The sequence below is a fragment of the Ovis canadensis genome, chromosome 23 (genome assembly GCF_042477335.2).
Source record: "Ovis canadensis isolate MfBH-ARS-UI-01 breed Bighorn chromosome 23, ARS-UI_OviCan_v2, whole genome shotgun sequence".
Lineage (NCBI taxonomy): Eukaryota > Metazoa > Chordata > Mammalia > Artiodactyla > Bovidae > Ovis > Ovis canadensis.
In genome coordinates this window covers 61,087,437-61,101,521 of record NC_091267.1, presented here as the reverse complement: position 1 = coordinate 61,101,521, position 14,085 = coordinate 61,087,437, and the positions used below count along the sequence as shown (strand labels likewise).

Below are 14,085 nucleotides of genomic sequence, written 5' to 3'. Positions count from 1 at the left end.
TGACATAGAGTGAAGAAATGCTCATAAACTGTTGGTGGGACTAAACATCCTGGGAGGGTACTTTGGTACTTATAAAAATTTAACCTCACATTCCTTTTGCTCAGCATTTCCTTGTTGAAAAATGTATCCTATAAATATATGCAAACTTGTGTGTACAGGGATTTCTCTAGATGTTTTAGCTTCAAGTAATAGAAACTAGCTTTAAATAGTGAAGTTATTGCTTCTCATAACTGCGAGTCCCAGACTTAAGTAGTAGCATGTATATATGAACAACTAACAGATTAATCATAATTTAACCTGGCTGCCTCTTTTTTTTTTTTTAGTTTCTAAAAACTTCTGCTACCTAATACATTTTTATCTTAATTTAACTTCTAAAAATTTTGTATGTGATTATAACCAACTTTTTGTAATCTTCAGTTCTAACTTTGATCACATACGACTAGACTCAGTCAGAATTAAAAAATCATGACTCTGCTGGTCATTTCTAATAAGTATTTAATAGAGAGAGTAAGCAGTTAAAAGATGTGAAAAATTGGGCCGTTTCCTCCATTTCTAATAGTGGCTCTGTTTATTTTATCTTAGCTTCAGGAAACAGCAGTGGGTTTTAGTTCATTGTTCTAAATATATTTTGACCTTTCATAACTGTACCTGTTATGACTTGCCAACAGATTTTTCAAACTGAGGAACAAAAAAAGAACACAAGAACTTTGTTATAGAAGGCTGTTCTGGCTTCTCAAAAATTATCACCTGTTCTTTATTTTGTGAGTCGTTTGTTTACGTGGGGGCTGCCGTTTTTCCCATGTTGCCTGGTGTTTTCGTTCATGGTCGGGGTGTGGAGTGGGAGGGGCACACCAGGGGGCTTCTGGCCTTACTCTACATCTATGCCATTGCTATAATTTTAAAACTGGGGAGCTGCAGGTCTTGCTTTTTCGGGTAACATTCTCAACATATGTAGAGGATAATGATGAGAAAACAAAGTGTATCCTACAGTTATGATTATTTAACAACAGTTTACGGCAGACATGGTTCAAAATTTGCCTGAAATTGAGTGAAGTGACGTCTCACTCTTTCTTCTGTCTGTGGTGCTCCTTTTTGTTAACTTTTTGTGTTTGTGCCCCTTCCTTCCTTATTTTCTTGATTAGATTTAACCAGTTTACCTCAAACTGGAAGAAACAAATACTTCTTGTGAGAAAATATAGTTTACCAAAACTGACTCCAGAGAGTAGAGCTGTCTTAACAGTCCTCTTTTGTAGAAGAAATAGAGTAATGTCTTAGAATAAACCCTAGAAAATTATTAACTGTAAGTGATCTCACACAGGAGTTCTACCAAACTATTAAAGCATATGTTATTCCAGTACTACGTAAACTGTTACAGAACACAGAAAAGACGTAAAGCTTCTAGCTTGACTTTATGAGGCAGCATAACATTCGTGCTTATAACATAAATCTGCAGATCTTTACTGCTTAAGAATGGTTATTTATGTAAAATTTCTAAATAAAGAATTTTATCTCTCATCCTCAAAGCCAGCATCATACTTAATGGGCATATACTAGAAGTATTTCTTTAAAGTTAAGAGTAAGAAAAGAATTTCCCCTATCACCACTTTTATCAAACTGTCACATACCCCCAAATGATTGATTAATCATGTCACATAGAAGTTTTTAAATTCTGTTTAATCAGAATTGGGCTGAAAAATAAGACAGATGAATAACTATTTGCATCCCATACCATGAAGGGACTAATATTGCTAAAACATAAAGAGCCTTCTGTAAATCAGTGAGAAAAGTGATCAACACCACCATAGAAAATTGAGCAAAAGAAAAGAACAGACTATTTACAGGAAGGAAATAAAATATAAACAAATATCAAGCTGCTGGGTGTCGTTTATAAGGGAAGTGCAAATTAAAACTATACTTGTTGAGACCTTGTTCTCATTTATCAGCAATAACACATGAGCCTCCCCTCACTATTTTGTGACTGGGAGTGTAAACTGATACAACCTTTGAAGATGACAATTTTGGCAAAATTTATCCAAGTTACAGATGGAGAGTCCTTTGATTTGGCAATTTCCCTTTTAGAGTCTATCCTTCAGATACAATTCAGATTATGCAAAATGTGCAAGATTAGTAACTCACTGGAATCTTGGTTTTTAAAAGCAAAAGATTGAGAATAACCTGAACACCTGTCAACACGGGATCATAATATACCATAATGTAAGGGGAGGCCTGGCATGCTGCGATTCATAGGGTAGCAAAGAGTCGGATACGACTGAGCGACTGAACTGAACTGAACTGAATACAAAAGCAAGGTTCAGAATTGTGTTTACCATTTATACATAAAAAGCAGGAGGCACAGAAATATATTTGCTTGTATGGTTTGCAGAATATTTCTGGAAAGGTACACCAAGAACTGGCAACATTGGATGCCTTTCAAGAGGGTAACTTGAAACCAGGACTTTTTTCTCTCTTTTATATATTGAAGTTCCCGAAATTAAACATCCCATTAAGCATTTGAATTCTTGGCGAATTATCTGTGTTATTATTTATGATTATTAATACAGCTAGACACAATAAATTTTATTATCTGGTCACAGGTTTTGAAAATACTTACTTTCATAAGCTATTTTAAAATTGAATCCTTTTGTTTCAGGATCTCCAGCAGAATTATCTCCTACTACTCTTTCCCCTGTTAATCATAGTTTGGGTAAGTTGCAAATACTTACAAATACTCTTCCACCTTTTTATTTAAATGTCCTTTCTGGTAATTATTTTCCGTATATAGGAGAAAGAGAGCTCAGTGAGTAACAGATGATTGTTCAAATTAGTGCTTTTTTAAAAATGATATTGATAATGTGCCTCAATATTACGAAAACACCTTTCTCCTGGCACATAATGAACATAAGTTAATTTTTATTCATGGAAATCATATCCATTATTCATGAGGAATTTTATGTCCTATATGGCTAGACTTTATGGGTATATTTAGTTCCTATTATATTTTGTAATAGTGATATAGGAGATACATACGTGTGATTGCTAACGTGTGTGTATTCCTGTTGATACATGTGCATCTGTATGTTTGTGTGTGTATATGCACCTTGGTCTTCATTTTATACAGTTTCACAATTTCTCTTTAGTTTCTACACATTGGAATTTATTCTGCAAAATTGTCATGTTTTTTTCTGTGGTATTCCTTATGCATTTTAATCAAAATTACAGCACTGAAATATATATGGTCCTTGTTTTCCCATGAAATATGTAGATTCTTTTGCTTTATACTGTGTTTCCACTTGCATCCTTTGTGTCGTATTACTTTTTGTTCCTTGTGTATATGCAGGCTTTCTCTTTTTGTAATTAGGGTAACTCAGTGAGAATCTCATGTTAAAATTGACAAATGTCATGTTTTGTATCCTGTCATGACAGGTTTGGTTTTGTTTTTTAATCCCTGGCTGTTGATGCATTAATCCTTGCTTTAGCTGTGTTCTACTTGATCCTACCCAAAATTAATTGTATAATGCAAATTGACTTATTTTACATGTGGTGCAATTGGGGTAGAATTACTAATAGAACAAGTAATGCACCATAAAGTCTAAAAAAGATGTTTGAAGATTTGGATGACTTAAGGAGATAGGGGAAATTTGAGAAATTGAAAATCTGCTGTGATCTTTGGAATCTGGGGTTCGTGATGTAGATGTTAAGTCTGTTTCCTGGGCTATTGCCAGTATAGGCTGGCATAGAACACGTAAAGATAATGATATTCAATCTATTCTTGGCTTGACATGGCTTGAATTGTTCACACAACATTTCTTTTATGGGTTTGTTTTTCTCCTCTGCCAGACTTGCAGCCAGTTACTTACTCAGAGCCTGCATTTTGGTGTTCAATAGCATATTATGAATTAAACCAGAGGGTTGGAGAGACCTTCCATGCCTCACAGCCCTCACTCACCGTAGACGGCTTCACAGATCCATCAAATTCTGAGAGGTTCTGCCTAGGTTTACTCTCCAACGTAAACAGAAATGCTACGGTAGAAATGACAAGAAGACATATAGGTATGTTTATTTTCCTTGTGTGAAAAACCAATGCCATTCACTCATAACGTGAGCACTGTGTGGTTTACCACATCAAGAGATTGTGTGCAAGAAAGCCGCCTTCTCCCTGTCAGCCTAAGTGCAGTCACGCTGCACAGCTTCACCTCCTTCAGTCGCGATCCTGGTGATCCCTCCTCTCTCTGCGAACTTTTATCTTCAGTTCCTCTTTATTTGGCACCCTCGACACTGGCAAGTCCATCAGTAAATATGTGTTAAAATGCCTTTGCTGAGCCTCTACCAGTCATAAAATTGTCATGTTCAGATTTTAGGGTTGTAATTTTAGCAAATCATGAATTTTTTTCAGTTTGTTTACATCTCCTAGTTTTTTCTCTGCTTCAGTGAATTCATATATTAGATCTGCATACTATTAATCTAAAGCAAGATATCTAAAACAAAAACCACCATTAACTTGTTCAGAAATAATTCAGAGGATCTTAGAATGTGGTGGTCCCAGGTACCCTCTCAGAGAGTTTATGAGGTGAAAGCTGTTTTCGTAATGGTACTAAGATGCCGTTTGCCATTTTCACTCTCTTGTGACTCGACAGTGAAGTATTCCAGAGCTTACAAGGCTTGCGATTTTGCAGGAAGTTAAACATAGACTCTGATGAGAATTCTTCTGTCTTAAGCCAGACATTAAAGTTTGCAAAGATATAAAACTCTTCTCACTAATTTTTTCCTTACTTGGGAAATAACTTTTTATAAACTTGTTTATGTTAATATGTAGTAAGTGTACTATTTTGATTTTCAAATGAATTAATTTTTTTGAATCTTTAGTTTTAACACATAATATGGTAAGTTTGCATATATTTAAGACATGAATAGCAACATTTTGGGTCATTGGGGTTTTTTGTTTGTTTGGTTTTGGTTTTTGACAATGAGGGAAAAAATAGTTTGAGTGCTACTAAAATAACCGAACATAATTCTCATCACCTTAAAGAAACTTCTTTTAATAATAGTGTGCTTCTGTTTTCATTTAATTAACCATTATCTCCTATGAGAAGTAATGCTGATCACTAAAGAGTCAGTGTGATATTACAAAGTGCTAGTGATTTCGGAGATGTTAGTTGGCTCTGTGTGAAATTTCTCAAATATTGCTTGATGTATAGATTTTATATAATCTCATTGAGGTACTCAGATGTCTTGTAGGTGACGAAGGCCTCTGAATATCCACCCTTCTTTAACTAAAATAGTTCTGATTTTTCTATGTTCTCATTAGGGCTCTGCATAGAAATTTAACAGGACGTTAACATTACCATATTTACTTCTAAATAAGTAGGTTTACCCTGCCTTTTCACCCTACCTCATCTGAAGCTTGAGGTCCCCTTCCAAGCTCACAGGTGATTACTACAGGGTCCACTTCCTTGAAGTTGTAGCACTGAGATCCTCATTTCCTACAGACTGTCCCCTAGAGGCTACTCTCAGCAACTAGAGGCCACCTGCATGCCCTGCTCCATCTTCAGTCAGCAGTGACGACTCTGTTCAGTTCTGCTCCCTCACACTTTGAGGCACTCTCGCCAGGACCAGCCCAGCCCCTTGTAAGGTTTGTCACCTGATTAAGTCAGGCCCACCGAAGACAGTCTTTGTTTCTTGGGGTCAGCTGATTTAAGAACTGTACATCTGAAAAATTCCTTTAAGCACTACTTAGTGTTTGACCGAATAATTGAGAAGATAAACATACCAGGGACGAGAATGTTGATTTGTCAAATTCTGAAAGAGGTATTTTAAAATCTCCCGATATAATTTTTTCTTACCTCATTCTGCTTTTGTAAATAGAGATCTGGTTACCAGGATAATAAATAGTTTTAAAAGGGGCAGGTGATAATTTTTATTTTTTTTTTCTTAAGCATAGTGAATTCTTTGAAAAGGAAAACTGTGTATCATAATGAAGGCATATTAATCTAACATTAGTTAATTCCTTCAAATGAATTAAATTGCTTTATTCAAAAATATGATTTGTTTGGAATTCTCTATTTTGCTTACCCACTTTTCTACATTAAGCACTTTTAATGAGCATGTATTATCTTTACGAATCAATAAAATCATTGTTGAAAAAATACTTGGAAAAATATACAATAGTATGTTTCAAAGTTAGATTTCAGAAAAGCATAGCTGTGAGAGAGATCATCAAGATACTTTATACCATTTTACTTTTTCCTCCAAGAATCCTTCAGAAATGATGTTGAAGTAGTAAATATTGTAAAACTAATTCCATGTCTGTTTCGTTTCAGGAAGAGGAGTGCGCTTATATTACATAGGTGGGGAAGTTTTTGCCGAGTGCCTAAGTGATAGTGCAATCTTTGTGCAGAGCCCCAACTGTAATCAGAGATACGGCTGGCACCCTGCAACCGTGTGTAAAATTCCACCAGGTATGGATGCAGCAATGTGAATGAGCCTATCATGTCAACTTGCTGAGTTTTTCTTTGCTATTAATTTTTAGAATCAGGAGATGATTTGCATGCTCATATTCAAATGTCTGTTGGAGAAGGAAATGGCAACCCACTCCAGTATTCTGGCCTGCAAAATCCCATGGACAGAAGAGCCTGGCTGGCTAGGGTCCAAGGGGTTTCACGACTTAGCAGCTGCACCACCACCACCATTCTAGTATCTGTAGCTCTTTCAAAATGATTCTCTGATACTATCTTCTTTGTACATAATGTTTTTATTTTTTTTTTTTCGATCATAGGCTGTAATCTGAAGATCTTCAACAACCAGGAATTTGCTGCTCTGCTGGCTCAGTCCGTTAATCAGGGTTTTGAAGCCGTGTATCAGCTAACTAGAATGTGCACCATAAGAATGAGTTTTGTGAAAGGGTGGGGAGCAGAATACCGGTATGAAATACACATTCAACTCTAAAATTTCTAGTGTAATTCTTTTTCTTCCACTCCTTGAATCTTCTGAAGTTTATCCGTATTTTCATTGAAGTTTACAGAGAGCAAATTTTTATGTAAAATAACAAAAGAAAATTGGAGGCCTCTAGATTCAAAACTAGTACAAATTCCTGTGCTGGCACTATAGAACATAGAATTAAAACATTATGGACAGGCATTGTAACAGAATGCAGAGTGTTAAATACCATAAATGGCATATTGGAAGGGTTATCAGTTCATGGAAGGAGAGCTGTTTTCCTGGGGCCGGGAGAGGTAGAGATGGCCCAGAGTCTGGGTTCTAAAAGGTGTCTAGGATTTCAGTAGTCATAGGTGTACAGGGGTGGAAAGTGATGATCCTGGCAGTAGAATACAGTTCAGTTTGACTAGAGTATAGAAAGTAAAGAAGGATAGGACTGGACAAAGAAGTTGAGATGACTTCAATATAAGGTTAAAAGGTTGAATGTTATTCAGTAATAGAAGGGGGTATTTAGGTACCAGGCACTGTGCTGTGTTTTAAATGCAGTATCTCATGCCTCTCAGCATGGCTAAGAATTACTGTTGCTGTTTTTATTCTTTCTTTATAAGGTTGCAGTCTTTGTAAAGTTTAAAAAAAAAAAAAAGGTCCAAACTCAATATTTATTTGGAAATAGGCTTAGGTGAGATTTAATAGTTTGCCCAAGGACACGTTCTCAGTGGTAGAGACGGGACCTGAGGAAAGCTCTCCTTGACTTTTCTCTACGGATAGTAGTAGCAGTTACATAAGTGAGTTTTACCAGAACCAATGTGTCATCAGGGAGTAAGATCAATTAGGCTGTTGCTAGATTAAACAGTTGATTGGATTCCACATCAAAGAAAGGGAATAGTTCATCAGCATAATCATGAATAAAACTATAAACAAAATCTTAGCCTTTTTCCAGTTCACATTACTTACAGTCTGAATGTCTGCTTAAGAAGATACTCATATGGTATAGTAATAATACTCCTGTTTCATTAAGCAGTTTGTGCTCTTCTTAGAATTTTTATTTCATTTGAACTTGATCCCCTGTCTTAAATTTTGAGGTGTATGACTTTTGTGATGATGAGATTTGAGTTGTACTGGTTTGACTACTTCTATAAAAATACACAATGTGTTATGTATTTGTATCTAAAGTGAGACTTGTCACTGTTTTGTCCAAGTTATATTAGTGCAAGAATTCATTTTTTGACTTTGCTGTAGCTCTCTTTTGTTTTAATCATTTCCCCTTTGAGATTGGATAACTTTAAACAATGCTGAGTTTCTTTTTCCCTTTGAACTTGGATTGAGTTGATATTAAAATTAGATTCAGATAGTACTGTCTGATACCAATTTATTAGGTCAGACTCTTTTTTTCTCCTTCGAAAGATTATAATGTGAAGCATGGCAGAAATGGAGTGGCATCAAACATGAGTTACATAGGTCAGGGAGAATTCCATGTATATCTATGGGTCTCCTGTTAAGACGAGTGTTGATTGGTGGAAAGAGATACTGTCTTTCATTCACTGTGGTCTCTGCTGTTCTTTAACCCAGAGATAATATAAAATCTACACAAGAAGCAGTAATATACAGTATGTATTCATGGATAGTGGAGTTCAGGTATATCTACTTTGGATAATAAAGTTTCCTTTAACATTTACAGATCAAAAAACTTAGATACTCATATATCTGTGAACTGTGGAACCTTTCATCCTTAATGACAGAGGTGCTGAGGAGATAGATTTGATGTTTGGATTTCTAAACTATTTTTCAGTTTCTTTAAGTGCCAGCTTGATTCCCAGCATAAAAATCAGAAGACATAGTAAGGGGGAATACAGATGTGTAAAGAATTCATGTCTCAGTGAAGTGAGTTACAACTGAAGTGAATAATCAGGCAGGGGCACAGATAAGAGCAGACCCTGAGACAAGGGTCTGCCTGCTGGAAGTTTACCCAGGAAATGGAGGGAGCCCTGCCAAGGAAGGAGGGAGTAAGGAAGAGAGGCGGGGGAGGGGACACGACTCACACGTTCTTAAGCCTCCTCCTCTAGTGGGTGGGCCCCTAGAGCTGTTCTCTTAGGAAAACTTTGGGGAAAGAGTAAAGGACACTCAGAATTGCCCCACTTGGAGGGAAAGGAAACTGGGCATTTAAATGCCAATTCCTGTGTCATTAGTTGAGGTCTGTTCCTGGAGATGTTAATTCACTGGCACTCTGGTCTGTTCCATATATGGACAGAGCAGAGGTTCGCAGGCACAGAAATGCAGATACCTACAGTTGGAAGTGGGCTGGAGAACACTGAGAATCTGAAGGGAGTCGCAGGGCACCACTACCACCTGCTGCGGAAAACCACATCCTCTGAAATACAGTGGTAGTTCTAGGTTATGCTGAGCATGTGTCGCTTGGAGGCGAAGAGTTGATCGTGGCCTTTCCTCACGTTTGCAGGGTTGTCATGTTGAAGCAAACAGACTTACTGACTTACTGTATATAATAAATAACTAAAATCTATATGTGGAAGTGACAGGATGTTCTTGAACAGTTTGTGATTTTTATAGGATAGCTTGTTTAGTTGAAGTACTAGAGGTATTTCTTACTAAAAACCTGCATGATTTTGCTAAAAGGGATGTTGGTTGGTTGTTTTGTCAGGGGACATTGAACCCCAGCTTTGAACATTCTGTGGTAAGCTTGGGTCAGAATTTTTGTTTTGATATACTTTAAGTCTGAACTCTGTTCCATTTGGACTTCATTTTCTATTTGAGTATTTTCTATTCTTTGGATGATTAATAAGTAAGGTGACTATATATATTCTGATTTGCTTGGGACAGTGCTGGTTTATGTCTCTTGCCCTGGCAGTGATTATTTATAGCATTATAAGTACTTTGTTAGACTTAAAGGATTAAACAGTTTTCAAAATAATAGATGTCCAAACTTAATACTCGTTCAAAAAGGAATCTAGGTTTTCGTATATACAACCTATTGATTTATCTTAGTTCTTCCATATCCCTGTTATTCTTTTGGTTTCGTAATTATTTTCTTTCATTCTTTTAAACAGAAGGCAGACGGTAACAAGCACTCCTTGCTGGATTGAACTTCATCTGAATGGACCTCTACAGTGGTTGGACAAAGTATTAACTCAGATGGGATCCCCTTCAGTGCGTTGCTCAAGCATGTCATAAAGCTTCATCACCAATCAAGTCCCATCAAAAGACTTAATGTACCAACTCTTCTGTCATAGTATTTGTGTGTGGTCCCCGTGGACTGTTTACTATCCAAAAATTCAAGAGAAAACAGCACTTGAGGTCTCATCAATTAAAGCACCTTGTGGAATTGGTTTCCTATGTTCGAATATTAGATGGGAAAATTAATGTCTAGAAATACTCTCCCGTAAAGGAGGAAGAGAAGATTTTAAAGACTTTCTGATGTCTTGTTGGGCATAAAACTGAGTGTCCCAAAGGTTTATTAATAACAGTAGTAGTTATGTGTACAGGTAATGTATCATGATCCAGTATCACAGTATTGTGCTGTTTATATACATTTTTAGTTTGCATAAATTAGGTGTGTGTGTGCTGCTTCTTGATTTAGGCAAGCCTTTATAAAGTTACAGTACCTAATCTGTTATTCCCACTTTTTTGTTATTTTTGTGTGTCTTTTTTAATATATAATATATATCAAGGTTTTCAAATTATCATTTAGAAGCAGATTTCCCTTGTAGAAAAACTAATTTTTCTGCCTTTTACCAAAAATAAACTCTTGGGGGAAGAAAAGTGGATTAACTTTTGAAATCCTTGACCTTAATGTGTTCAGTGGGTCTTAAATATTCATTCTTTCTGTGTTTGTTTACTTACTGCTAAATCTCATTATAAGGAAACTTTATGGAAATCTTTCTAAACCTCTCCTCCATTTCTACTTTTCCATCAAAACAGTGTAGCATGACATCCATCACCATCAATGGTTGTACTGATACTGCCAGCACCAGTTAATTCTCGGTACAATGATAATTCATATGGAGTAAGTCCCTTTTGTCTTACACCAAATTTCAGTTTCAACAGTTAATAAGAGGCTTGTATAACCTGGCAGTCTTTTGATTTATCTTTACACCTCATAAAAAGTGCACAGGTGGCAGTATAATTATTTTCAGGGATATACTGCAATTATTTCAATATATTTATCCTTTCTGAAAATTCAGTCTAAAAATATAAACCCCCTTTTTAAAAGATACTTTCAAATATTTCAGTAGCAAACCTCTTTTGAGTTGAATTTCATTGGATTTAATTACCCGATTGTGTTATGAAGTGGACCTTTTGTAAATGTAATTGCTTCTGCAGAATACCTAGAAAAGCAGTGCTGAGGTCTGATCAGCAGATAGGGGCCATCTGCTTTTAAGGTATGTTGTATTAAATTTATAGAATCTGTGTTATTTTACATAATTGTGAATTCTGAATTGTAAAATTTGGGGGAGAAGCCGTTTAGCAAGTTTTTTATCTTATGGATACCTGTGGTCTGAGCTGTTCTTAACTAATCCTGAATATGTGGTGACGGTTAGAAGCCTCCATACTTCATGCTCTGCAGGGACAGGCGTGACCAGAGGTGTCAAAAGCTCTGTTGGAAGTCATTCTACAGCAGATAATCCTTATTTTATTTAGTTTATTAACTCATTCCAGTTTAAACTTTTCTTGTTTGCATCTCAGTAGAAACAGCCAGTAACCACTCCTGGTCCCTTTCTAGTAAGGTTTCATATTTTTAAAGACAGATTATCTTTGGTTGGTACTTGTGTTTTATAACCATACTCACCTGTATGTACAGGGGATGTTTTCAGTACTTTCCACACACGATTGTTTTCTGTCGGATGTTCCCCGTTTTCCTGTGTCTGTGTAGGCATGTATATGTTCATGTTATCGTGGTAGAGTGAGTTTCGTTCTACAGATATTTATTGTTCACCTGTTACGTGTGCCAGGAACTTTCTTGGCCTTTGGGTAAAGGTGAACAAGACAGCTATGGCCCTTGCCTTTGCCGAGATAGCAGTTACTCTAACACTTAATTAGCATATTTGTCTATGAAGGAGATAAACAGGGTACTGTGATAGAGCAAAGCAGAGGGAAAGCTTCTGTAAAGTAGTGATGATTGAGCTAACACATGAGAAAGGAGCAAGCCATGTGGAGAGCCCGGGAAAAATAGGCATTCTTGGCAAAGAAAATGGCATCAAATGCAAAGGCATATTTTAAAGGAAACTCATCATTTATTAGGTGTTTATGCTTTATACAAAAACCTCTTCACAGATCCAAACTTGAGGATCAGATTGGTTCTACAATTTATAATAGTTGAAGGTGGCCTTATTTTATAATGGACTGCTTCATGTGTCATTCTTGTTAGTATTTCCTCTTCCTCAAGTCCTTACTATAAAAAGTTTGCGCCAGGTCACTGCCATTTAATGGAGCAACCCTTTCTTTAATTCTGCCTTGGGCAGATTTTCACGACTGTAGCAACTGGCTGCCTGCTTCCAGGCGTCCTGCTGCCCACTGATTACTACTTGTACAGCCCTCCTTGTGGATGGTATAAAAGTCCCAGGTATCACCACCGTCAGACCTGTTGAAAGTGTGGAGGCCCTGTCCTTTGTACTTGAGAAGTCGTGTGATGTTAGGGAATACTGCTCCTTATCTGGGGTCAAAGAACAACTCAAAATGGTAGAAAGTCCTGGCTGGTACTCTTGCATTGATAGGTTAAGCAAAGCAGTACCGTCTATAGCGTTTCAGTAATGGGTCACATCTCTGCAGTTATGGTGGGATTCTTACACACAGTATGAAGCTGGGACTCAGCTCTTTGGAAGCACCTATTGTATTCAGTAGTTAGGCCAGTCAAGCAGTTGACTCAGTGGTGGTGGTGGTGGTGGTGGTGGTGGTAGTGATGGTTACATTTGTATGAATATGTTCAGTGGTCTTAATTTGCTTTTTAATGAGATGCTGGTTTTGCTTTTTGTTTTGTCCACTGTGGCCTAATTTTTGCTGATTTTTTTTTTTTTCCTTTACAGGGTTTGTTTTCATTTTTCTAATTGATACAATCTCCTCTTTGTAGAATTTTTTCTTTATTTAAATTAGCATCATTTAGAATTTCTTCTACACAGTGCTGGTAATGTCCTCAGTTTAACAACATGAGAACTGAAGGATCATGCCTTCTATCACATTTTCGAAATAAATGGTGGTTTTCACACTGGATTACATACATCTTAGGGCTGGTTTAGGGAATTGGAGGCTAGTTTATTCCCACTGGCTTCGGCCTGGCTGGCCAGTGGCAGCTTCATTTTTATTCTGTATTGGAGTTCTACATAGATTTCTTTTTTTAAAAGTTTCACTGCTTAAAAAAAGGTTGACTTTCCTGACTGGGTTTGAACTACACCATACTAACTAAGTGTAATTGCACGTTATGATATACCTTCATTCAATGAACACTTACTGATGCCTGTTCTTTACCCAGCCAGTGTGATAGATGTTGAGTGGTAAGATGACTGGGATTTGGTACTGACTCTTAGTCTTGTGGGATTACTTTCTCCCACAGGACCTGTCACTTTGTCAGAAGAAGACCTGCCTAATTTTTCTTGAAACCTAAATATTCTTGTTCTGTATTCTTATTCTGTATTCTGAGTATATACTTGCAAGTTGTTAATATCTTAAGGTTTTTTTTAAACCTTAAATCATATTTAAGGTTTTTGCTTACTTCATCTGTTCTTTAGACATTGCCAGATTTTCTTCTTTGTTAAAATTATTTCAATTTCACTTTATTTGTGCCTTTATTGTCAGTTTCATCAAGACTAAGATTTTGAAGGTGAAAAACAATCAGTCTAGTCTCTTTCTAGTTCAAATCAAATAAAAGAGTATGTGTACCCAGTTGGTTTCTCTACCTCTTCCAAACACTGTCCAGATATATCTTTAACATCTTTTTTAAAAAAATAATTAAATACTTTGAGCATTTGTTCAATAATCAGCACCTTCCTAATCTGGTTGATGGTGGGATGTAATATAACGTAAGACAATCCTCACTGTTCCTAACATCTGTCTTTATGTACAGTCTTGACTTTCATAGCTGAATGGTTCTGATTCACAGATTGCTGCCCCTCCACCATTGCCCCAGTATCTCTTTAGATAATTAAG

At 36.5% G+C, this 14,085-nt stretch overlaps 1 protein-coding gene across 6 annotated transcripts in view; it reads left to right on the top strand.

Moving 5' to 3' along the window:
• The window catches only part of SMAD2 (SMAD family member 2), an 84,530-nt gene extending 73,963 nt beyond the window's left edge, over positions 1 to 10,567 (top strand). For all 6 annotated transcript variants that reach the window (XM_069568493.1, XM_069568490.1, XM_069568492.1 and 3 more), the window contains 5 exons: positions 2,651 to 2,704; positions 3,838 to 4,050; positions 6,318 to 6,455; positions 6,773 to 6,917; positions 9,996 to 10,567. In XM_069568493.1, the coding sequence (XP_069424594.1) occupies positions 2,651 to 2,704; positions 3,838 to 4,050; positions 6,318 to 6,455; positions 6,773 to 6,917; positions 9,996 to 10,119 (674 nt within the window). In that variant the 3' untranslated portion in view covers positions 10,120 to 10,567. The remainder of the gene's footprint in view (positions 1 to 2,650; positions 2,705 to 3,837; positions 4,051 to 6,317; positions 6,456 to 6,772; positions 6,918 to 9,995) is intronic.
• Positions 10,568 to 14,085: the final 3,518 nt, after the last annotated feature.